Source organism: Melospiza georgiana, chromosome 2, assembly GCF_028018845.1.
Source record: "Melospiza georgiana isolate bMelGeo1 chromosome 2, bMelGeo1.pri, whole genome shotgun sequence".
NCBI lineage: Eukaryota > Metazoa > Chordata > Aves > Passeriformes > Passerellidae > Melospiza > Melospiza georgiana.
In genome coordinates, this window is record NC_080431.1 from 112419124 (window position 1) to 112444337 (window position 25214).

General features: G+C 49.5%; 1 protein-coding gene across 6 annotated transcripts in view; it reads right to left on the reverse strand.

The window, feature by feature from the left end:
* Window positions 1-25214, reverse strand: part of BCOR (BCL6 corepressor) — a 59408-nt gene that overhangs the window by 18722 nt on the left and 15472 nt on the right. For 3 of the 6 annotated variants that reach the window (XM_058018396.1, XM_058018397.1, XM_058018395.1), the window contains 7 exons: window positions 20613-20742; window positions 19042-19120; window positions 15292-18123; window positions 14546-14599; window positions 13895-14078; window positions 5761-6042; window positions 5018-5371 (listed from right to left, as the gene is read on the reverse strand). In XM_058018396.1, the coding sequence (XP_057874379.1) occupies window positions 5018-5371; window positions 5761-6042; window positions 13895-14078; window positions 14546-14599; window positions 15292-18123; window positions 19042-19120; window positions 20613-20698 (3871 nt within the window). In that variant the 5' untranslated portion in view covers window positions 20699-20742. The remainder of the gene's footprint in view (window positions 1-5017; window positions 5372-5760; window positions 6043-13894; window positions 14079-14545; window positions 14600-15291; window positions 18124-19041; window positions 19121-20612; window positions 20743-25214) is intronic. The other 3 variants (XM_058018399.1, XM_058018398.1, XM_058018400.1) reach the window with 3 other exon arrangements.

The window sequence follows — 25214 nt, forward strand, 5'->3', positions numbered from 1 at the left end:
ACTACTCAAGGAGCTGTCCCTACAGAAGCTCTGTGCAACCTCTCCATCAAAAAGCACAGGGATTTTTGCAGGAAAAGCAATCAGATGTTTCTTTCCCCCAAGAACTGCATTGAGGAGTGTTTCTGGGACACTGGGGCAGTAAGGTCAGTGCTCTGCTGCCTGTGGCAGGACACTGGCAGGGCTGGGTTTTCTCTGGGGGTTAGCTCCAACAAGCTGGATCCCACAACCTGGGCCACATGCAAAAAGCATGGGGTTTTGGGGTTTTTTTCGGAGTGCAAGCAGGCTTACAACAAAACAAGGACAGGAAAGTTGACTTTTTATAGCCTGAATTTCCCTTGGGAAGAGAATTGAGGTGACCTCAGAACCAACTGCTTGCAGAAAAATTAAAGGCTGCTAGAAAGGAAGGGACACTTCAGCCAAACAATACCACACCACCAAGGGAAGGTGTGGAAAAAACTTTGAGGACTTGAAAGAGGCTCCCTTGCTCTGAGAAATCTCTGAAGTGATGCTACTTTCAGAACAGAAGAGATGGCAGGAGCCAATAAGCAGGTGCTCAGGGTAGAGACAGCCCTACTTAAAGAGATTCGGTCCAGAACCAGTTGGTAAAAAAGAAAATAAAATCTAGAATCCTCTTGGTGGGCAGTTTCACACTTTAGTCTTCCTTTAAATAGATCTGTGAAAGCAAATCACAGAAGGCTTTCTAGATTAAGGATGAAAACAGAAATCCCTCAGTTCTTTTGAGCCACTTTCTAGAAAAAGACACATACCACGGCTTGCCAAGCAGATGTCAGGGAATTTATGGGAGACATGATGTGCAGATTGTTCAGCAAAAATCATGTTAAGTTTTTCAGGCTTTGCAATACTGAAGGAAGGCACCTAGTTGTAGGCTGAGCCTATGGATGCAAGGGTGTCTTTCCAACTCTGTAGATAGCACAAAGTAAGGAGTGCTTAATTCTCATGTTCCCAACTAACCTAATTGAGCAGTGTATGAAAAGCCCAATTCCAATACAGAAGTACCATCATTACCTACTTAATCACTTACTAAAAGAAAAAAATATGGAAAAGATGGAAAGCAACAGTGAGGAGCTCTGGTGAGTGCAAATGGAAGAAACAGCTGCATGCGGAAAAACTACAATAGAATGAAACACTCACAGGTCTGGAGAAGGAGAGCGATACTGAAAGGATGCAGGAAAAAAAACCACAGGAAGCTTATCTCAAAAGAACTGCAGGCTTTCCCATGCAGACATGCCGAGGCATTGAAAGCAGAAGTTTAATCACCACAGAAAATGTGTTCTCCTGCCTGCAAACTCCACACCAACTCTGTGCTTCACTCTGACCCTCCACAGTGGTGACAGCAGGCACCAGGCTAAATGGGCACTGGAGCTGAGAGATGGAGAGCAGCTATGCTGTGCACCCAGGAGCTTCAGGATCAGTAACACTGCAATATACCAGCACTAGACAGAAAAAGCCAAGCATGAGCCTGGGAAATGCAAGACAGCAAGAGCAGAAAAGCAGCGAGTGACTGATCCTGGAATCCCACCCCATCTTCCTGACAATGCGAAGAGAGAAGAAAAACAAGAGTGAATGGGAATACACCTAAACATCCATGGAAAAAAAGAAAACCCAAACCAAAATCCCCAAAGAACTCAGGCCTCTGCCTGGTGTGGTCTGTGGCAAGTCTGACTCAGAGCAGGACCTGTCTCCCTTCCCGCAGGAGCCGCGAGGTCCGCGCGGAGCCGCAGCTGCTGCCGCGTCACCTGAACGCTCCTTGTTCACTCAGCTCCCCCGGCAGCTGCCTCCTCTCCTCCTGCCTGCCAAGCCAGGCTGCCTGCAGCCCCAGGCAGCTCCCAGGGGCTGGCACATGCTTTGCTTCCCGGTGGGTGAGATCCTCCTGGCTCCTCTCCTCAGGGCTGCTCTTTCCGCGCTGCTCTGGTTTTCTCCTCGCACGGCGCGAGCGGCTGCGGCTCCCAAGGGAGCATCAGGAGATGTTCCAGCAGCGCAGGGTTATTGCTCAGCTGGGAGCCCAGCACAGGCCCTGGCTGCTGCCTTGGTCATGGGGCTGGGGAGTGTGATGGCCTGAGGCAGCAGCATCCCCATGTTCATGGACCTGCTGCACCCCAGCACAGCAACATCACTTTGCAACAGGATCACAGAATCACAGAATGGTTCAGGGTTGGAAGGGAGACCATCCCCTAAAGATCATCCAGTTCCAACCCTTCTGCCATTGGCAGGGACACATTCCATTTGATCAGGAGGCTCAGAGCCCCATCCAACCTGGCCCTAAACACTTCCATGGATGTGGCAGCCACAATTTCTCTGCGCAGCCTGTTCCAGTGCCTCACCACTCTCACAGACAAGAATTTCTTCCTGATAACCTATCTAAGTCTACCCCCTTTAAAATCCATTACCACTTGTCCTATTACTATATGTCCTTGTCAAAAGTCCCTCCCCAGCTCTCTTAGAGCCCTCTTTTAGGTATTGGAAGGTGTTATGAGGTCTCCCTGGGCTGAACAACCCCAGTCCCCTCAGCCTGTCTTCACAGCAGAGGTGATCCAGCCCCCTGATTATCTCTGTGGCCTCCTCTGGACTTGCTCCAGCAGGTCCACGTTTCCCATGCTGGGGCTCAACAACTGGACACAGCTCTGCAGGTGGGATCTCACAGGAGCACAGCAGAGACAGAATCACCTCTCCTGACCTGCTGCCCACACTGCTCTGCATAAACACAAGTGGAGTAACAAACCCAGAAGTCAGAAGCCTCCACATTCCCAGAGATTTGCAGGCAGGAGTGGCAAATCATCCTGCTAATGTTAGACTGAGGCTTCAGAGGCACAGAGGCACCCTCATGTCCTGTTACAGGCTGCTCCTTGGGATACAACCAGCTGCCCAGCAGCAGAGACTGCCACAACTGCAGGCAGTGCTTGAGCACAGAGAACAGCTGCTCCCAGCCCCAAACTAAAAAAAAAAGCTGCAAGTTACAGTGTACATTCTCATATTGTTAGTCTCTGCTTGTTTAAGGAAAGTCTGAGGACTAGTCCTGAGCAAGACAAACAAGTTGGAAGCCTCCATCCCCACGAGACTGTCATGCAAAGGATGCTCTGTCACACAATGGGGAAAAATGTCCTCATCCCAGTCCACTAAGAATGAGGAAATTCAAAAGTTTACACTTCAACAGGCCTGGAGAAGCACCAGCAAAATTATCTGAATTATATCCACTGTCTTTGTACAACAAACAGCAAAGCACAATTTAATCAAGTTTATGGTTTTATAGCAGCTTCCAAACCCAAGAGTTTTTTCACAGCCACAGGGCAAGTGAACCTGAATGCATAAATTGGGAGCCACCTCTGTTTCTTTCCCAAGGCCATGAGCCTGTCACTGCCACAGGAGGCATTCCAGGGCAAAGTGAGAGCATCCTTACACAATACAGCCTCTTGTTAGTGACCGTGGTCTGATCTCTACAAGGTATCTCTCTCTGAAAGTACCAAGGTGAGGGGCAGGGGTGTTTGAGCCAATACCATGCTCACCAAGGCAGCACATAAACAAAGGAACTAAGAGTCACAGCTCCTTTTTGTCCTTGGTTTGTTAAACTAAGTTTTGTTCTCCTACTGCACAAATCCTTTTGGATGGATCCTTCCCCATCAGTAAGCATCAAAGTTTGGGGGTTTCTGCCCTCAGACAATCCTACCAAGGAGAAGGACAGATGAGGAGCTCTAGGACGGAAGGCAAGCTGATACTTTTGCCTGTGACTTTCAGAGACACTACCAAGGAAAATCTTCACTGGCACAGGATGATCTGGACTCGGTCCTTTCCATGGCATGGGACAAGAGGATCCACTCTCCTCATGCTTCCCTCTTTCAGGGGGATCTCAGCTGAACTATAGGTTAGGCCAGCTGGAATGTGAATGTGTTCCAGGTAATGAAGCTCCCAGGTTTGTGAAGGAGCAAGGAGCCCAAATGCCATAAATGCAGCTCCTGCTCCCAGAAACAGTCTATCCTCAAAAACAAGCAGAGTGCTCTGAGAGGTAAGAGCAGGAAAAGAGAAAAAAAAGTGCCCTGTGCACTGTGTGATTCCATTCCCTATCAGTTCTCCAGCCAAGCCACAGCAGCAAAATGTTGCAGGGAAGGAGAAAGGCACCAGAGCAGAAAATGTGCCCAGGGGCTGAGGACAATGAGGACAGGAGAGTGACCTGTACATCCCAGTGAAAATCTGGCAGATTGTATCCACAGCCTTTCCCTCAGGATAGGGAATCAACAGAAATGGGAGGGAGGATGGGGAAAAGAGGAAGCGGAGTGAGAGGTAAAGAAGAAGCCAAAAACAAGTCAAGGGAAGCTGATATGCTTTGAGGAAGCAACCCCTTAGGAGAGAGCTGCTGGAAGACCTCTGCCAAGGGGCCAGGAAATGGGGTGCAAGGGGTCTACAGGATGTGCTCAGGACAAACCAGCAAAGCATCCTTGTCAGGAGGAGGATGAGATCTGCTCTTGAGCATATGGCCTGGGAAAGGCAGGGGAAGGCAGCAGTGCTGAGGTGCTGGAGGAGTTGGGTTCCCAAGATCAAGAGCAGCTGTAGCGGTGCTGATGCTGCTTTAGAAGCTCACAGCCCCTCAAACCCTACGTTTGGTTAAACACCCTTACACCAACTAGCAGCCCATTTGCTCCCTCTCTCACCCAAAAGCATGCCCACATTTTATGCCCTCCCCAGCTCTCCTCTAGAGATAAACTTCATCTTCACATCATCTATGAAAATATTTAAAGCCAAAACACACACGCACACGCACACACAAACACAGAGTTACACACACATACACAAACACGTTTTCTGGTCTGACAAATATCAGCTACAGTGCAATTCTTAAAGAGGAGGTGTCAGTCCTTACAAAAATGGACATCTACAGAAATATATATATAGTTAAAAAAAAAAAAGAAAGAAGAAAAAAAACTCTCGACAATTCCTTCACATCGGTGGCAGCATGCGTCACTGTAAATGCTAAAGCCAGCTGGTTTCCCTAGTAGTCTCTGCATACCTTGTTCATTGTCACTTGTTTTGAGGGACTCTTCAGACCAACTTCTATTGCTTTTGGCCTCTGACCTTTTCTTGGTGTGCCTTTCTTCTGTGAAGTCTTTGACCTTTGCAGTGGCCTCTGGCTGAACAGCCTCAGCTAAATCTTTCCTGCTTTGCCGGCCCAACTTGCCGGACGGGGATCTCTCTGGTGACACCTGCTGCTCCCACAGTTCCCTAAGGTGCTGCAGGTGACGCTGCTTTTTGGGATGGAGCCCTGTTAATTCAATGCACACCTTCAGGTTGGTCACCTCATTACAATTGGGCTCTTCTAAGTGGTTAGAGGAATTGTTTGTCATTTCCCTCTCAGGCCAGTCATCTAATGGAAAAATAACTAAAAATTAATCAAAAAGCCCCCTCAACTTAAAACAAAAGCTACATTTCACTTTCGGGGCATATAGTCTCAGCTTTAGCACCACACTATGCATTTTAAAGCTTCGCTCATTACGGGTTACATGCACTACAGTAACTTGCACTGCTGTGGCTACAGGGCCAATGACTTTATCCTTACATTCCAAGTTTTTTATATATACATATATATATACACATATATATACATACATATATATACATATATATAATTTAAAGTGAAATGACAGTGCTCACATTAGTAACTAGCAAGTTCAAAAATGGAAACACATTAAGCCAAAGGGACGTTCCTTTCACAAGACATTCCTTGAGAGAAACCAAAGCAAAATGCTGTCTTACCTTTGGAGTTCTTTTTCTTTTTTGCTTTTGATACAACTTCGTCCTGTAGTTCATCCACAAAGCTTTCATTTTGGCTGCCATCATTTTGCACTCTCTCACCAGAGTGTTTACGTTTCCTGTCCAGACGTGGACATGAATGTTGGCCAAAATCTTCTGTTGGCTGGTCTTCTGCCTTTTCATATACAGAATGTCTCTCTAAATAACATTTCTCATTTGAGAGATCTTTTTCCTCTGGAGTTTCAAGAAAGTGACCTCGGTTGTTTTCTGTACTAGAAAAGTTACCTAAAAATAAAAAACAAACAAATACCACAAGACCTAATAAATACGACACAATTCACTGTGAGAAGGCTTTGCTCTCTGATCTCTTCAATGTCATCTCCATCATGAATTACAGCTCATGAGGCATGCAAATAAACATAAAATTGTACTTGGGAACAAGTCTCCTCTGCCCAGCCTAAGGCAGCAGTTTTCTCAACAGTTAAGCACAAAACTCCCAAATGAACACTACTTTGTGTTGTTTTTACATTAATCTAAGAAGCACAATATTCACTATACTTGTATCCATAGAAACATCACAATATGCTTTTTTAAATAAAGAAACATCTTTAGATACTGAAAGCACAAACCCTTTTCAGAAAGCAACCTCACCCCCCTAAACTGTGGCAAGTAGCAATCCAGTTCAAAAACACCTTCTGATGACAACCAAGTATTAGTCCTCCCTTAATTCCTAATCTTTCACTAACTTCTCCCATCAAATTGCAGAGTCTGGCTTAAAAGCATTCATCCCTTTTTCTGGAGATATAAATGGTATACAGAACACGCACACACGGACACAGAAATACCACTAAGAATAGCTGTGATATTTTGCAAAAAAGCACTACTTGAATCCAAGGTTATAAAAAGGCTTCCTCACTTCAAGTAACCAACCAGTCACTGTACCTCACATGATCTCTGTCACCTCCTTTTAAAACAGACCTCACTTTTTTCTAGGAGTATTTCCAGCAATAGCAAGAGGGTGAGCTCTGAAAAGCTTACTAGAAACTAGTCTGACAAATTAGCCACAAAAACACCCATGCTGCCTTGCCCTCACCAACTTCAGCTCCCCTCCAATACTGTTTGCTCAAATTCAGAGACAGCCTATGCAATTTTAAATGGATGCTTGATTTAAAATTACACTTAATCACCATCTTGAGTAACGTTATTTTCCTGGGTTTAACCAAGCTAGCAAAGGCAAGGTTAGGCAGAGATGCAGTACAGACTTCAACACAGACAATCAGCTCCTATTTACAACTCCCACAGAGAAGTCGTGGTTCTCACATGTTTTAGCACTCCTGGCTGACCAACACTCCACACCTCTGCTGCTGTTTGGCAAACTGTATGGTCCATCCTACCTCCCCATGGCTCATTGTCCCTTTTCCTCTTCCTCCTTCCCGCCCTTCCTCCTTCTCCCACCTCCCTTCCTGCAAACACATTTGCTGCTTTCCTACCTGGACTACTGATAGCTCCGTTGCCCTTCCCTCCTGCAGATCCTCTCTCCCTTTTACTCAGTTTTTTACAGTTGCCCTGTCCAGCCTGGCCTTCAACTTTTCTACCCCCTTATCAGGGCTGAAATTGCTGCCCTGCAACCCCTTCTCCCCTCTCGTGCCCTCCAAGACCCACCACTGCCAGCATCTGGAGGCAGCCAAACTGTCCCATTTTATGTTGACAGCACCTTCCTACAGCTCTGCCAACCCCCTCCTGGTTTCATGACTGTCCCCAGAATACCTTTTGTCAGCAATGGAAGGCTGGGGGTGTGGCGAGGGGAAGCTTCCCTGATGAGTTTTCTCCTCACCACAATCTGGAAATGGCTCCAAGTAGCACCAAGGGCTCTGGAAATGTTTGTCGGCACCAGAAGACACCCCAGCATAATTTCTACACTGCTTGGGAAGCTGCCTGCAGGGCTGCTTGTAAAACAGCACAAGATATGGGCCAAGAAAAATCAAAACAAAAGCTGATTTTCTGCAGGCGAGCGGGCGGGAGGCGCGGGCTGTTCCGCTGCTCAGCGACGCGATGCTCCACAAGGCCGTCTGGCCAACACATGCTCCTTCCAAGACTTTAAAATGCACTTTGTCACACTTCTCCCAGCCAGCAGCGCTGAGATGTTCCAGAGAACAGGTATCTCAGCTTACTGTGGCCGTGCCTCTGAGTGGCAGAGTCCCCCCAGAGCAGAATGAATCTGGCAGCACCCTGTGCTCGCACATCTGGCACGAGGACGCCGCCCCACAGCTGTGCCCTATAACCACACCAAAAGCACCAGCAGTCCTGTTTCACACAGCATAAAAGCAGCTGGCCCAGCCACGTTTTAAGTATCACAATAGAAATAAACACGTCTATCGGATTTCATTTTACATTTTTAATGCAATCTGCTATTTTCTTCCTTTCATAAGGAAACATTATACTTCTGTGGTCAGTTTCCCTGAAGAGATCAGGTAAGGGCACTCTCAGCCACACCCCTGCTGTCTTAGAGCCCTCTCATCTCCAGCAGCACCAACATCCACACGCCATGGTTCACGCTGAGAGCCACTACACTGGGGATAGCTTTCCTGCTCCTAACACTGTCTGGCCTGAGAAAAGGCAGGCACATCCTGACCAATTCCCAGAGAAGCTCTTGCAGGGTCAAAGGAAGTAGCAGGCTGTATGGGGGGGGCAGGGGGGGTGATGGTCTTAATCTTTACGGCTTGCAGGAAACAGCAAGCTAATTCCAGCCTGCCACCACCGAGAGCAACCTGCTGCAGATTAATTCCTGCTCTATCTGCAAGAGGACTTGGCACGGGGATGTCGAGCGCCGCTCGCTCAGACTGCGCTGAAAAATAAAAGAGGGGAGAGCCCTCGCTAAGAGCTTGTCATTGCCAGCCTTCCTCCGGGGCTCCACGTGCTGGGAAGAACAGCACACACTTACTGCGGCTCATCCAAAAAGCCCCGGCTGCCAGCAGCTCCGTGACACCTTGGCCGGGTGACATCCCGGAGGGACGCTCTGGGGACAGAGCTACAGAAATCCCTCTCAAGGGCTGCCCACTGCACATGCAGCTGTGCAATCCTGCTGTGCAGCCCATGGCTGTGCAGCCCGTGGCTGTTCAATCCCACTCCCGCAGTAAGGCCATCATGGAAGCGGCATCTCCATCTCCGCACACTAATCCCGGTTGTGTAACCACCCTGCTCCGAGCGGGAGCAGCCCGGGAGCCGCGGGACGTGCCCTTGCCTGTGCGCTCCCGCAGCCGGATTTCAGTGCCAAAGCACAAAGGTCACTCCCTCCCTCGCTCCCTCACTCATTCACTCACGGCTGGGGACACCCACGGGCGCCAGGCTCTCCTCGCAGCCTGCCCCGACACGTCTCAAGCCCAGAGGTTTTTCCTTTCTCCCCCCTGGCACAGCTGCGGCTGCCTCACGGAGAGCAGGCTCTATTAATATTTTACCACCGGATTCCGCTCCGTCCTCAAACTGTTTTGCAAGCAACCGGGATCAGACGCAATGTCTCCCCAAATTAAGATACAAATGTCAACAAGAAGCACGGCAACGTAAGCACAACGTGCGTGCCCAACAAGGATGAGGAGAATTTATCTGCTTTTGTTCCCACCACCCCCCTTCCTGTGCCATGTATCTACAACATCCTTTTCTCTGCCTGAGGAAGAAAACAACAACAAAATACTTGGGAGTTCTCGTATCATCATTATTCAAACAGTGGCGAGGTAGCCAGAAACACAGGATAAATGCTGAGTTCTCATAGCAACACACCTCTATGAGTAAGGAGATTAAACTCTTAAATGTGTTCCCTCCTCAAGCCTCCAGTATTTGCCAGTGTCACACCAGCTGTGACAACCAGCACCAACAATTCAAACCATCTCTCACTGTCCTACCAATCTAGAAACAAGGAAGACTTAGAGAGATGCTTCTTCACAGCTGGTTTCTGTCTGAAGCAACATCTTCTCAGTGCACAGGTTACAATCTCACAAGCAGCAGTTACAGACACGCACAAACACGCTACCCAAAAAACTTTCTTTCGTTTTTCCATCTTCCTGTCGCTGTCAACTGCTGTCAACAAGGCCAGACCCTCCCATTTGATGCAAACAAGGAAACACATCTTAGTGTTCAAGCTGCAGATTCTTTTGTTCAAATAACATGGCAGCTAAAAACAGCCTTTCCTCTTCCCAGGAGCAACCTCTCATTGCGCTCACTTACTTGCAAGGCAGCCTTTATTCATCCAAGAACAGTAATGACTATCCAAATGCTAAAACCCAGTATTCAGCAGGGAGATCACAACAACGGTAAGAAATTCCCTAAGATATCCTCAGAATTCAACTCTGATTATCCCATGGGGCAGAGGGAATCCAGTTGATCTCACTTTTCCCTGCAGGTACCTCTGCTTGGGAGCTTTCTACATTTGTTGCGTTCAGCTCAAACCTACCACACTGCACAAACAAGCAACCACCACTCTCAGTGCACAGACTTCTTTTTTTCTTTCTTCCACTTATGTCCTGTGGCAGGAAGGTAATAACTGACCAGGGCAAAGGACATGTTTACTGCCTCCATCTTTCATTTGTTCCAGGGTACACACAGCCCAGCAAGAAAAAAGAAAAAGCAGGGCATCACCTTGCAAAGGGACACTGGTACCTCACTACAATGCTGTGAGATCAATTGTGCAACGTGTTTTGGCACATTGCACCATTTACCTTCACACACACCAACTGCTTTAACTTCTTCTTTATGACCTCACGCCTGCCTTAAGATCAGGCTTCTAATATATTGGAGTAATTTTGCCCAGCTAAGGATTAAACAGGCACTGTCTCCCATCCTAAAAAATTAAATAAACAGGTGAAGTCATGCTCCCCCAGCCAAGAAATTCACAGTCTGTAGAATTCATTCACTCTTTCACACTCGGGTATGATTTTCAGAACCTCTGGAAGAGCTTTGTTATGAACCGACATGCGATCATCACATGCCCGTATTGATGCGTGTGTCCGTGCCAATAGCTTAAATCACTTGATCTCTGAACAATCCTATGACTCATGACATATGCATCCCATAATTTATCATGTTTGTGCTATGAAAATGCACTGGAGCAGCATTGCCTCAGCAACATTTACAAGTCACCTTGGCAACAAAGCAGCTTTGCGGCTGCTCTCAGATGCCCGCTCTCAGATGCCCAGCAAAACCCAGACGAGATGGGAGAGAACTGAAGCACTTCTAATTTACTGATCGGCTTTAATTGCTCATTAATTAGCTAACATGGCTACCTGCCTTAAATTGGGCCTTAAAAAAAAAAAAAAAGGCAAAACAAAAAGCTAAACAAAACAAAAGCCCACCTCTTTTACCCTTCTCAATGCTCAAACTTAAGGAGACTCCCAGCACAGAAAATCACACACTGCCAAGTCAGAGGAAAAGTTTAAGGAACCGGATATTGTGCCTTCGTGTGCTTCCAAAAACGTCTATACATGTGTAACACAGCTAGGAAAACCAGCAATTCCTAGGACAAGCTAAAAAAAAAAAGCAGTTTCCATCCCATGCAATGCCTCTGTAAGCATCACCTGCCTGTGCTGTTTAGGCTTTTGTTGCACGGGCAGGTTTAGAGGAGCCAAGGGGGCAGGCAGCTGCCAGGCCCGATCGGCGCTGGAGCTCCGTGCCAAGCGGCAGCAGGGGAGCCCTGGAGCTGGCTCCGTGCCACAATCACAGCTCTGGATGCAGTTTCCTTCTTCATCAGGCAGGTGAAGCGCTGCCAGTGCAGGCACAACAGCCCGTCGGTTTCACTCCTAAATTCCCTCCTCACACGGGAAAAGGCACGGCTGTTTCGCTTTCAAGCCAGCGCCAGACAAACACCAAACGCAGGGAAACTCTTCCAGCAGCAAGATCGCTCACAGGAGGCAGAAAGGAAACACGAGAGGCCGCAAACCATCGGAAGCTTTAAAGCCAAACACACCAACAGCGTGGTCAGAAATTGAAGGCAAAGGGAAGGCAAAGGATCAGCATCCCTGGCTCCCAGCGCAGGGAAAGGGAAGGTCCAGAGCTCATCTCCCCTTTGCCAGTCTCTCAGTGAGAGATGCAGTAAGGCTGCTGGTGGCTCAAGCCCCAACACACAGCCCAAGCCACCACAGTAGAGGCATTCAAGAGGTGTGAAACTCGGCTTCCTGATTTATCAGCTGCTATCCCGAGGGGCAGGAGGTGAACCACCACGATAAAAAACTTTTACTGAGACCTGAATCTGTACCGGTAAGTATTTGCTGCTGCCCAGGCGGGCGTACAGAAAAAAAAAGGAGCTCCCTCAGCAGAACAGATCCGTGCTTTTAGGAGTTTGGACATTTGGCCAAAGTCTGAAATAGCCTGTTAAGTCAGAGCTAATTAGCAGAGGAGAGGAATGAACTAACATAAGACTGAACATACTTTCCCTGCTTCCAACAGTTATTTAACAGTCTCAAACAAATTTTAGCCAGCAGATTCAAGTGCCAGAGATCTCACTAAATGGTGAATTTACAGACAAACCATATCATCAGCCTTTTGCAAGGATGGGGGAGGAGTTTCAGCATGCAATTGTGCTCTAACACTCATACTCTCCACAGTCCCATGTCTCTGAGCAAGCCAGCCTTCCCTCCCTCTGTTCATCCCCTGTGCCCCCTCTCAACTCCACAGCCCCTCATCCCCCCTCTGCTGAACCCTCTCTGCAGCCAGAACCAGCCAGCAGGACTGCTGCTGCTCTTCTAGCTTTCCTGCACACCCAGGGTGGGATTCAACAGAGGGCACCACCAGGGCATCCCTGAGGAGCAGGGGAGGCTGCAGGGGGGACAGCCAGGGCAGCAGCCTGCCCAGCTCTCAGCTTTAGCACAGACAGCTGTGCCTTCCTCCCCGCAGCTGCCTCGGAACAGCCTGGGGAAGGAAAAGGCTCAGCCTGCCTCTCCCCACCCTGCTGCCCTCTCCACTTCCACAATTAAAACTTTCCCTTGCTGTTTTGCCATGCCAGTTTTGGTGGAGGCTGTTTCAGTGATAGCAATGCCACAGTAACTTTAATTCAGGTGAGTAACCAAGCAAGTACGACTGACCAGCATGCTCCCTGCCAAAAGCATTAACCAGAGACCAGAACAATAACTCAAAGTTATTAAATTGCCTGAATGAAATTTTCTACTAGCCCTACTCATGAATCTCCACCTACCAACAAAGAGCACACTTAACCACTGAGTTACACAGCCACACACACACACAGTGCAGTCTGCAGTACAATTCCCCTTGTTTTGCAATGCTTTCAGCACCGATTTTTTTTTGAGTTGTTCAAAACAAAGTAACAACAGAAGGAACTGATCAATTCTTTAAATACCTACGTAAAACAAAAAAACAAAGAAAAGGTGGAAACTGACAGAAGCCATATGCTTACCTAGAGTGCAAACAAAAAAGAAGTAATCTCTCTTGCATGTAGTAAAAAGTCCCCTAATACCATTTTTTAGTTTTTATCTTACTTCTAGGACATTGCATTTTCCATAGTCTTCTGACACCCTGTAACAGCCTAGAGGGGACAGACAGCATCACTGGGAGTTTCACAGACTCTGCCTGCAAGAACCTGCGCCTCACACACCTCCCAGCCACTGCAGAAGTCACCAGGAAAATAACTTCTTATCATCTGGAATTGTTACTGCCAGCTTTTATGGATAAGCCTGGCAGATCACATCCTTCCCCACTTCCCTTCACTCTTCTGCCCTCCATCCTTGCTCTGAAGACTGCAACACTGGCATCTCTCAGTGCTGCTGCAACTTCAGGAAGCTGAACTCCTCCTTGCTTTCCTGTCTTCCCCCACATCCTTTCTGTATTTAAAACATAACCTTGGGCCTTTGCCTTCACTGGCTGGTGTGGTACCCCCTCAGTTCAAAGAGGATCTCCCTAAGGCAGAGACAGACAGTTAACTATCTCCCGAAAAGCAGGCGCAATGGCAACCAGAAACCTGCAAGCCCCAAGACAAGCACAGAGGGTACCAGCCGTGGCAACTCGGCACCTGCAGAGGATGAGGTCAGTGACTTTCACCAGCAACACAGCGAGAACACGAAGATTTGCTTGCTTTGCTGCAAGCTGCCATGGCAAAGAGACACATACACGCTTCAGAAAGCCATCTAAATTCGCTTACATCTGTCATTGTCATTTTGGTCAGCAATGGCATCTTCCAGAGCAACAGACTTTGGCTTCTTTTCACTGTTTCCTTTCAAGTTTTCCCAATCTGCCTGGCTGAATCTGCAGACCTCTGAGTCTTTGGTAGCTGTTTGGCCTTCTCTCTCTTTCATCTCCAACTCTGAGAAGCGCATCATTGCACGCTAGAAAGAGAATTGATATAAAAAAAAAAAAGTCTTGCAATAAAAACTACTTCATTTACACCTTACCTTATATGAAAGCATTTCCAAAGAAAAATTGACTCAAAACCAGGGTTTCATATAAACAGCTAAGGGTAGGATTTTAACACACCTGACTTGTAAAACAAGTGTTCTAGCATCTTATAAGCAAATAGCCACACAATTCTTTCATATATAAGTATATATATATAAAAGATTATATATAAATGTATATTATATATAAAACAAAAACATTCCATTTTGGAGGTAAAAAGAGACAAAAACGAAAAGAAATAAAATAAAATTAAAAAGGAAAAAAAAAAACAACAACACAAAACCGTACAATGAATAAAAGACGACCATGGCCCACAAACTTCCCTTTGTGTATTGGAAATGAAATTTAACTCAAAGGTTTATGTAAGAGTCTAGTAATAAAAATTTGAAGAACTGACCTCACAGTAAGCAGCAGGTAGACATAAAATACTGTCCTCTTGTAATCCTTCCATCTATGTAATTAAAATGGGCACTCAATGGATCATTTAGATAATTTCATCCATTTTTATAAGCATAAACCAATTCTTTTCTTAACAATGCAAAACAATTTGGCTTAACTCATCCCTTCATTAAAAGTAATACACCCTAAGAATATTCCTACACAATATCTGTCTATCATCCCTCAGCATCAACCTCAATACCACTCCTACTCTTCCCTAGGCGCTCACTTGGAACCAACGTTGCCTGAGACCCACTAATGCATGACTGCAGCTCCTCACCATCCAATGGCACGTTTGGCATACTAATCAAAACTTCTGGGTATGCTGTGCTGGCTGGCACCACAGGCCAGCTCAGAAATTACAGCCAAGGTAACATGCATGCCTGTCCAACTCCCCTCAAAACTGCACAAACATTGCATTAACGTGCATTAACATTTGTATCAGATTTTAGTAACAGCCCTTTAAAGCTGGCTAGCCCATACATACCTACAAGCCACACATATTCTTTACATTTCCTCACTCTCATTAATAAACTCACTTTGCTATTTAAAACCAATTTATGGCCAATACGCCCCAACAAAAAAACCATTCCGGTCTTCCCCACCTGCGTCGCTTCTCTCAACTTTAAAAACTCAACTGTGGCTCGCAACAGAGAAATAAATACCGACAGCAAGCGCGGCGGGTGCTGGACCGCGCGGGCTCACCTGCAACGCCCGCTGCTCCCGGCTGAGCTGGCTGGAGTCGGCGTAGAGCTCCGTGGTCACACACTTGAATCGGTCACCTACATAACCGGCAGAGTTTGCGATCCTCTTGGCCAGTTTGGACGGCTTGGGTTTCAGCGCTTTGCCGTCGGCAGACTCCGCCTCGTCGGCTCCCTCTTTGGTATAGGTCTGGCTGGCATCGATGCTCGGCGGCGCGGTCCCCATGCAGAACGGCTTCGCGTCCTCCTGCACCTTGCCAAAAGCCAGAGCCTGAGCATCGCTCTCGTGCGCGCCTTCCAAGAAAACAGGAGAAGGCTGGACCGCCACTCTCTCTTTAGGCTGGCTCACAGATAAATCTTCTTTCCTTAAGCCGAACACTGATGAACTCTGGGCTTGCTTGAAATTATAGGTTTCGTGAACATCATTATTTCTTCCAAACTCCTCTCTCATTACAATAAAATCTCTGTGCTGAGACGCCTGCTCTACCTTGTGCTTTGTAGGGTCATTAGTCTGATTACTGCTTTCTGTAGCAAAGCTGGCTTTCGTTACATTTGCTTCGCCTTTAGCTTCCTGCTCGTCTCGCAGAAGATCCGGGAAAAGGTGTTTGTCGTTTTTTGCAGAGTTTTTACTATGGCCAGAGTTCTGGTGCAATTTCACGCTCTTGTCATTGGGCATTTCGAAATGCATCTTCCCACCGCTCTCCAGGAGCTCTGGCAATCGGCCCCGCAGAGCCGGGTCCTCGTAGCGGACCCTCTCGTGAGACCGTGACCTCCGTTCTGTCTTCTCCTCCTTATTGATTTCCAGAGCTGAATGCTGCAACAGCATGGGGTGCACCATCCCCACTCCCAGAGCATCCTGGTAGGTCATGAACTCCCCCCTCCCGGCTGGCAGGCTGTAAGGGAGGCCGGGTTTGGGAGCCAGGTGGGTGGGGTAGAGGCTGCCGTTGGGCAGCAGGACAGGGTGAGGGTAGACATGTCCTTTCCCGTGGAGGGTGAGGGGGCTGATGGCGATCCCCTCCGGCACTGGATATGGGAGGTAGCTCCTGGGGTAGGGCAGAGGAGGGGAGCGAAACGCCTCGTTGGGCGGCAGGAAGATGGGGCTGGAGGCCAGGGCAGTCTCAGTCGCTTTGAAGTTGGCTTCCTGAGCACAGGACTTGGCCACCTTACTGCTGTGTTTGGCAGCAGGGGCGGCGACGGGCTGCCCGACGTGCTGGATAACCGAGGCCGTGCTCTCCGCAGAGCTCCGCGCCGTCTTGGCGCAGTCCACATTGGCATTGGGAGCTGGTGACGCCGACGCTGGCCGTCCCCCTGCTGACACCGTCCCCGAAACGCTGCCAACCACAGCCTCCGTGCCACCCATCCTGGGGCAGGAGGAGCTCCGTGGCTGTGGCATCACCCAGTCCAGTGCCTTGTTTTTCAGTTGGACATTCTTCCCAGCCTCCTCATTGGGGCTGGGACCGGGTACAATCCAGGAGGATGGTGCCGTGCTGATAATTTCAGGCCTGTAGATGGGGCAGCTGTTCCCGGGAGAAATGGTTTCTTTCTGAACGATGTCACCGCCTGGCAAGTGTGTCCCCCCTCCTGCCCTTCCATGCACCAGCACTGTTGGCATAATTTTCTTACTGTGGTCAGACTTGCCAGCGGTTTCTGCATCGACCACTTTCGCCGACAAGTCCAGCGGTTTGTCGGTGACATCTTTGGTCGGGGTCTGCTTTTCCAGGAGTGGGGGCGACCTGCTGTCCTTCCTGTCGTGGCCAGCTTTCCGTGCATGGGGGGCAGATGGCAGGGGTGCCTCCCCAGCCTCACTGCCTTTGGGAAGCTTCCCATTGGAGAGGCGAGCAGGTGGAAATTCACTGCCGATGTTCACGTAGGGCTTTGGGAGCGTAACAGCAGAGGAGGGCGAGGTGGTGATCCTGGGGAAATGTTTGTGGAAATCAGCATAGGCATCCCCGACCTGGGCGGGCAGGGGGAGGCGGGGAGATGGCCGGGGCGAGTGCGGCAGCAGGAGTGCAGGATCTCCTGGCAAGTTGGCAGGGGCTGGCTTGGCGGCGGGGACCCGGGGCTGCTTGCTGCTCTGGATGTGGGGGTAGGCGTGCGTGTCCACAGGCGTGCCCGGGCTCACACCCATCTTCCACGACAAGCTCTTATCCGGACAGTGCACCAAAGGCGGGATTGCTGGAGAGGCTGAAGCAGTCGAGAGCCTCATGGGCGACGCCAGGGACGAAGGGATGTGAGGGGCAACGTAGTGGGAGGGAGGCAGGTATAAAAAACGTTCACCGTTCGTACACACGGGCGAGTAAGCCAGGTGCTGCGGTAAGCTGTAGGTGGACTGCTGAGGTAGCAATGCCTTGTACATGTTCAACGAATACTTATTTGGTGAGTCAAGGAAAGGGTATATGGTGGGCGTTGCACCCTCCATGTAGGGGTTTACCCAGGGGAGCCTTAGGTAACTAGCACCATTGACACCGAGGGGACTCTGCCTGTCACCTGCAGCTCGGTCCAAACCCAGCGTCTCCCCTGTGGGGACAGAGGTTTTTTGTATTCCAGGTGGTGTTTTGTATATAGCGCTGAAGCCGTTTGGGGCTTTTCCAGAGACAGCTGCGCTTTCCACCGCTTCTGGAGGATTAGACTTAAACTGTATCTCTGGATTTCTTTCAGGAGTAAATCCCAGGCTGGCTATGGAACCCGTAGCATCCCGCGATTTTTCCGAGCCAAGTCCACACAAGCTGGAGTAGACAATGCTGCTGGGCACTCTGAGTCCGTCTCGCATGAGCCCAGTCCTGTCCATACTCAGAGCTGCGAGGCTGTCGATGCGATGTGCTGTAGTCGCATCCACCTTTACAGAACAAGAAGCACGTTACTTTCACATCTCACTGACACGACTACCATTCAAGCTACACATAGATCAGCATTTTGGACGAGAAACAGTAACAATGCAAACATGCTGTTTGTTGTGAAAACGTACAGAGGCTGATTACACTGGAAAACGGGAGAACAGGAACTTACAGGGTAATATGTATAACACCACAAACATCAACACCAATCTCTCCAAATACAAAATTCAAACAGCCAAGAACAAAGGTGTGAGGACTCAAGCAGCCAGGAGTGGCCCAGAGACAATGCTCAGAGGCACTGCTCCTGTGCAATCAGCCCTTTAGTCCCAGCCCTCCCAGAACAAGAGGTGGGCTGTGGCATGGAGACTAGAAAGAGAAGGATTGAGTGCCTCTCCTCCTCATCCTCCTCCAGGACCTCTCCTTCCACCTCTCTCTGCTCTGGGGCTCACCACTGCCACATGATTCATGGGGCAAGGCATCTGAGGGTGCAGCATGAAGAAAGGTCTGCCATCAAATTTCCTTCCCACCTGCTGCTGCCCATGTAGACTCAAAGAAAGGAAAACCCCACCAGCTTTGCTGGAACACTGATGTTCTTCATGCTTACATGAACTATTTTTGACACACATGCCGGTGTTCTGCATGGCATTATTCACATGTAACAGCAAAACCAAGAATCTGAAGTCATACAAGAACATACATCACAAAGCATCAAGAAATTAACAATATAAATAAACAAAGCCCCAACTTCACTGTTTCACAGAAACAACCTGAATGTGCCCAAGCCCACTAGGGCTGCAACAGGAAGGTGTTTTAATCATTTCTCCAAATGGATCATGTAATAACAGCCAGGGGCAGGAGTCAGTCATGGTGGGGAGGACAGGCACAAATTCATCTGCAGCATGAAGCTTGTAACTTCTTACCACACTGTGGTTCAGGTGATTTTCCTCCCTCAACTCCAGTCTGCTTTTCGGTGCATCAGCATCGTTAACGGGAATTTTCCTATTGAAAAACAGAAGCTTACTATTTGAAAACATCCTGTGCATCTCAGGTCAGTGCAATATCAGATCACCTCCATATTTTGATTCCCCTAGGGAAGTCCCATGAGATAACATATTAATCCTTCTCTCTACCCATACATGCTGACTACTTTGAAAAGCAAGGACCATTTGAAAATAAGCATAAAGGACTTTGACAACAAGAACACACCAAGTACATCTCACAGCAGCCTCTTCCAAGGCAAGCGGTTTTTGTCAAGGTCTTCTCTTTTGCTCCTTGCCCTTTCCTTTTTCCAAGGGGAGAATATCCCATTTTAAACATACTCTGCTCATATACCATCCATAAAGACTGCTGAGGATAAAATTAAAACACACACGCTAATATCATATGAACATAAGCTCTTCCATGCTTAAGAGGGAGCTGCACATCTGTGCCATAGCAGTGTTGCAGCTCTGGGACTTGTTATCACAGAAATCACCAATAAAGAATATACCTTAGTGCCAAATTTCAAATCCCAGGGATAAAAACCACTGACATGCAGCAGAAGGAAAGTTTCAGCATTACCCAAAAGAACTCCTTTCAATCGAAGTGCTTAAAGGCATATCATCACCATAAAGCAGAAATGCAATTTTATTCCATTTGTTTTTAAAAGATTCACCTTCCCTGCAAGCAGCACATGCAGTTATTATCCCTGAACAACTGGGAGGAAAGTGGGGAGGGAGGGTGAGAAAGCAAAGTGAGATGCTTGGCTGTTTTCCCTCAGTTTATGTTTGCAAATAGCATTCCCTGCAAAGACCAAAAACTTCCACCAGCTTTTTGGAGGCTGTTCACACAACAGTGAGAACAGAGAATGAGAAGAGAGAAAAGCACTAAAACCACACAAAATTGGCACAGAGAACTGGAGGCGCATCTGCAGCTTCTGTCCAGCATCATTTTGCTTTTAAAGAGCTGGGATTTAAGGGAAGGGGACACCTGCCAGTGCTTGTGTCATCCCATCAAAAACTGTGATTTTGATCATCAATTGAATTATATTCAGCAGGAAAAAAGGTGAGGAGGAGGAGAAATTCACTTGTGGGAGACAGACACTACTGATCCTATTCCACATGACAAGCTGTTGGTCCACAGGCAAGGAACACCAAATTGCAGGCACGAGCCCCTCTGCTGCAGAGAATCTCCACAAGGAAACGTGCACTATTTGGTTTAATCCCCCTTCACAAATGCAGAACAATAAATTAATTGTAAAAGCACATTCAAAGGCTGCTTTGGGTGCGTCCCCACTTCACTGACCCAGGTTGCCTGTTCCATAGTAAATCAGCATCTGCTCTACTGCTCTCAGGCACGTCTTGACTCTCTCCTTTGCCCTCCCTCCAAGCTGGGCTGATCTCGATTCAAGGTGGCAGCTTTCTGCTCCAGTGTTAGGGAAGTGAGCAAACTCCGAGACCTCGCTCTGCAGAACCACAGTGTGCTTTAACTCGCCAGAAGCTTAAATATTTACCTGTCTTCATTAATTCCACACATGCGGACCCTTTCATTGCTCATCCAGCTATGAACGTTGCCATACAGGGGAGTTGCAGAAAGCATGACGTCTCCTTAAAAATCAACGCTTTTCTTCGAGGTTTGATATTCTATTAAGAAAAAAGAAAAGAAGGAAAAAAGAAAAAAAAAAAAAAAAGTTGAGCAGATTTGTCTAGGAGGAAGTGCAAACATCACGGCGGAGCAGCCAGCCTCCCTCCGGGTAATTAATAATGAATGCAGGATTGGTGCTGGGAGTGAGCTGCCTACGTTAACCGCTAAGGGAGATACCCGGCAATAAAGGAGCAAATTGAGGGCATTTATAGGTCAGAGGAGATGGATCTTTTCCCCAGCGCACATCCAGAAAATTAAGAATCATTCCAGACTATCGACAAATAAAAGTTTCTCCGCAGCATTTCATTTTCACAAGAAATGACTCAGCCGGCCGAGTACGCACCAGTCCCCAAATCTTCGTCTCACACAGACTGAACCAAGCAGGGAGACCCCGTGAGCGTGGGGGGACACTTAAACAACCCACAGGAGCTCACAGAAGCCCTGCATTAGGAACACACAGGAGCAGGAGAGCATGGCAAGAACAACCACATACCGCGTGTATTAGCCACGCTGATTGCTGATAAGGCTTTTACACGAGGACTTAAAACTGAAGAGACGCTGCTACAGACAGCATCTAAATAAAACCCTCCCTTTCAGCGTCTGCACATGACTAACTTGGAGAAAGGGGTTAAAAATAGTAAGTGGGTTGGCGAGCTCCCCACCCCTTGATTTGATTAAGCGAGGAGCCCTGGTGGCTTCTGCATTGGAGCTGCTGCGCTGCTGCTGCCACTGCTGCTGCTGCTGCTGCGAGTGCTTTCAGTAATTCAATGATGCCTGCTCACTCCAGGGAAAGAAATCATTAGCGGACTCACTGGAGAAGTATTAGCAGTCCAAGAGGATCGGCGCTGTGTGCAGCCAGAGAGGCAGGTGAAAGGTAACCACATTTTCACGTCCAGTGGCACAGAGGGAAAGGCTTTTCCTCCCCTCTACCTTGCCTAATGCCACCTCCGCTCGCATTAAATTCTAGTTTGCTGCATGAGCGAAGTGTCAGGACAAGCTGCGTTTTATTAACAGGATTATCGCGGCGCATGATTTATTCCAGTGCAAGATTTTAATTGCTCTTCGGAGGTTGAGTCGTTTCTTTTGACTGAGCTTCAGCCTGCATCCTGCTGCTAAATGCTGGGTTAATAAGTAGGGGGAGCCTTTAATGCACAGGATATCCCTCAGCTCTTCCTCTCTCACAAAAATAGAAGCCTTTAAGCAGGAGGCATGATACTCCTTTTACACACACACACAAGCCAGTAACGGGCGATTGACCACTGGGAGTTTAATGCCTAACGTCTCCCAAAGCATCCATGCTTCCCCAGCAAACTCATTTCCTTTGTCAGGCTACAAAATATGCAAATGATCACTTTGGCATTTAATAGGGAAGAAGCCCAGATTGGGCCTTTAACACAATACTTCACACACGTTCAGAGAGGTTTAAGAACTGAAACGGCAGGAAAGCCTTGTTCCCCAACACTTTTTTCTCCCCTCAGAGAGGCCTTTTGTGCAAAACTCCACGTCTGGAACAAATGTATATTAATGAAACGGCGCGTTGACCCTCCTTTCTCCACAACGGTTAGCTTTTCCTAATGAAGTCCGCACAAATCGCCGCGAGGAAACAAAAATCCACGGAGGTTTAGTTACCGCGCTATCATTCAAAAGGAGTTATTTCGCTGGAAAGACGTTTTCTGGACAGATTTACTGGTTTCCAGATGCGCCGCTCGTAATGTTTTCAATAGAGGCAGCAGCAGCATGGAGAGAGTGATTTAGGGTTTTACGTAAGGTTAGAGCCACCCCGTGCGCTGCCTCATCTCCAAGGGACAGACACCGGCGCAGGGAAGGGCCTCGACGGCACAGCCCCGATTTCTGTGCCCCGCTTCCCTTTGGGGCCAGGCTCCTCCGAGGGGCTGCCTGCGCCCTCCCCGCCTGCTTTCCCCGCTGGAAATGTATCATTAAGATAAGGCGAGGTGCCTGAACTGAAGCCCATCAATCCCCTGACACGTGCAGATAGCGAAATGCTGAAGTTGCATGGGGGGAACGAGAGCTTCGCCAGCCAAGAGCGGGTAATCTGGAGGCCCCATGTCCCACAGCCACCACCACCCGAGCAAGGGCAGAACCCGCCCGGCCGCAGGGACGTGCTGGGATGTCCCGGGGCCACCAGGCAGGTCAGAGCCCGCGCCCCGAGGGCTGCCAGCCCCTTCCCCAAAGCCACCCCTTGTCGCCGTGCGCCCCGGGTGCGCGCGTGTGTGCACTTATAATCATCGCCGCCCTGATGAACTTCTTGTGAACTGTTTAAAAGTGGAGGTCTGCTGAACGAGCAGCGGCGCCACTGCCAGCCATAATTTCATTGCAACAAGCAGCAGACTTTTAACTCTTCGCACACCCCGTCCCTCCCCCTCCTCTCCCTCCCCACCAGCAGCTGCCTGTCGAGGGATACCGGCTCACAGAGGATCGGCCAAACGCGGGCAGCGCCACAAGCGCTCAGCGCTGCGGGGACGGGGGGGACAGCGATGGGGGCGTGGGGGGCACCGCACCTATTTATACACCCAGCTTCCGCGGGGGTGGGCGCAGCCGCTCCCGTTATGCAACCCCGACGGCGGGCTGAGCGCCCCAGCGCACCGACGAAACCGAGGACACGTCTGTCCCTCCCTCCCTCCTGCTGTCACCCACCGGGCCACCGCCAGCCCGCCCCGGGGCGCCGCAGCCCCCCCGGCCGCCCCCGCTGCGCTGCGCGGCGGGGCGCGGAGCGGGGCTCGGCAGCCGGAGCGCGCACGGCATTTCCTCCGGGAGGTGTCTGGCCGATAAAGCCATTTGCGGCTAAATATAGACGGTGATGCACGGAGGAGGGAGGGAGGACGGGAGGAAGAGAGGGAGGGAGGCGCGGGGTGGGGGGGGGTGGAAGAGAGTGAGACGCGCAACGCACACGCGGTTCCGCAGCGATGCCGCCGTGTGAAACCAGTTGTGAAAAGCGCCTGCAAGCACTAACCTGCCTCCCGGCGTGCTGCCGAGCGGGGCACCGGCGTGCCGAGCCGAGCCGAGCCGTGCCGAGCCGTGCCGGGAACACCCACCCACCTCCCTGGCTGCCCGCGCCGCAGAGGCAGGCACGGGCACACACCGCACCGCTCGGGCCGCTGATTAAAAAGGGACACGTTCGGGTCTCCCTCGCAACGTCAACAGACTTTTGGCAGCCATTGACGCCAGCAGCAGCAAAGTTTTGTTAACACGCTGCTGGCGTGGAAACGAGAAAAACCCGATGCCCGCGGGGAGGGGGAGAAGGAGGAAGAGGAAGACTCCACTTCTCCGTGCCTCCGGGGGAAAAGAGGAGGCGATGGCAGCGCCACCCGGGACAGGGCAGCCGGCTCTTTTCCCCCTCCCTCTCCACCCCCGTGACCCCGGGGTGCCTGCCGGCGAGTTTGCGAGGTGAAAGTCCCGGCGAGGGGCGTGGAGGGGCGGAGGGGATGAGGGGGGGGCGCCCGGAGGAAGCCCGGCGGGGCCGGCGGCTGCAGCGAGCCAGGAAGCGGCTCGGGAGGAGAATTGCAGCGGCGCACGAGTTCCCTTTTGGCGCCTTTACTCTTTTCCACCTCCGAGCTCCGCCTGGCAGCCTGCCAGTTTCCACTGCACAAGCCACGGAGCCGGCAGCAGCAGCGGCAGCCGGCGGGGAGGGCTGCGCGGGGTTCAAAAAAAAACCTCTGCGAGAGCCGATGGCACCGACGGAGCGCAGGGAGCTTCGGCAAACAACCCAGCCTTTGGGATATTAAAAGCGATGCAATAAATTACCGGCCTCAGAGCCCTCCCCCACATCACCCCCCCACCCCCCGGGCCCCCTTCCCCCCGCCCTGCGGCCGCCCGGTTCCAGGCCACTGGAAGGATCATTTCTAGATTTGTGAAAATCCCTGAGAAAGAAGTGAAAAGCAATCGGGGACTCGTAGTGATCTACTTCGATTAGCCCTCAGCCCCGATCATCTGGAGCTTGATTTAAAGGGCAGCGCTCGCACGGTATTTATAAGCTTAAATACGGGCTGATGCTTATGAATGTGTTTAGGTACCTCGTTTATCTTGTACCTCCGACTTATATATTTACGACTTATAGGAACAACGACCTGTGCCACGGCTAGAAAGGAGACTTCAGAGACACCGTATTGCTGCACCGTTTACAATGCGCCGTATAAAGCTCTGGCAGCAGCCAGCGATCTAATATTAGACAAGTGTTAAAAGAATAGGCTTGGCTGCGCTTTTTATATATATATGTATGAAAAAATAAAATATACTGTGGGGGTTTTTTTAAGCAATCTCCACACGACATCACCGCTAGTGACACGTTTTGTAAACCAGAGGAGGAAGCTGCAGACTAAGTAGCCGCCGCACGGATCCGCGGATTAGAGAAGAAGTTTGACCTTTACCCGGGACGTGTGGCATTTCATTTAACCATAAAGCTAAGCACAATGCGCCAGCGAGATCGCTAAACCGCTTTAAAATACATATAGAG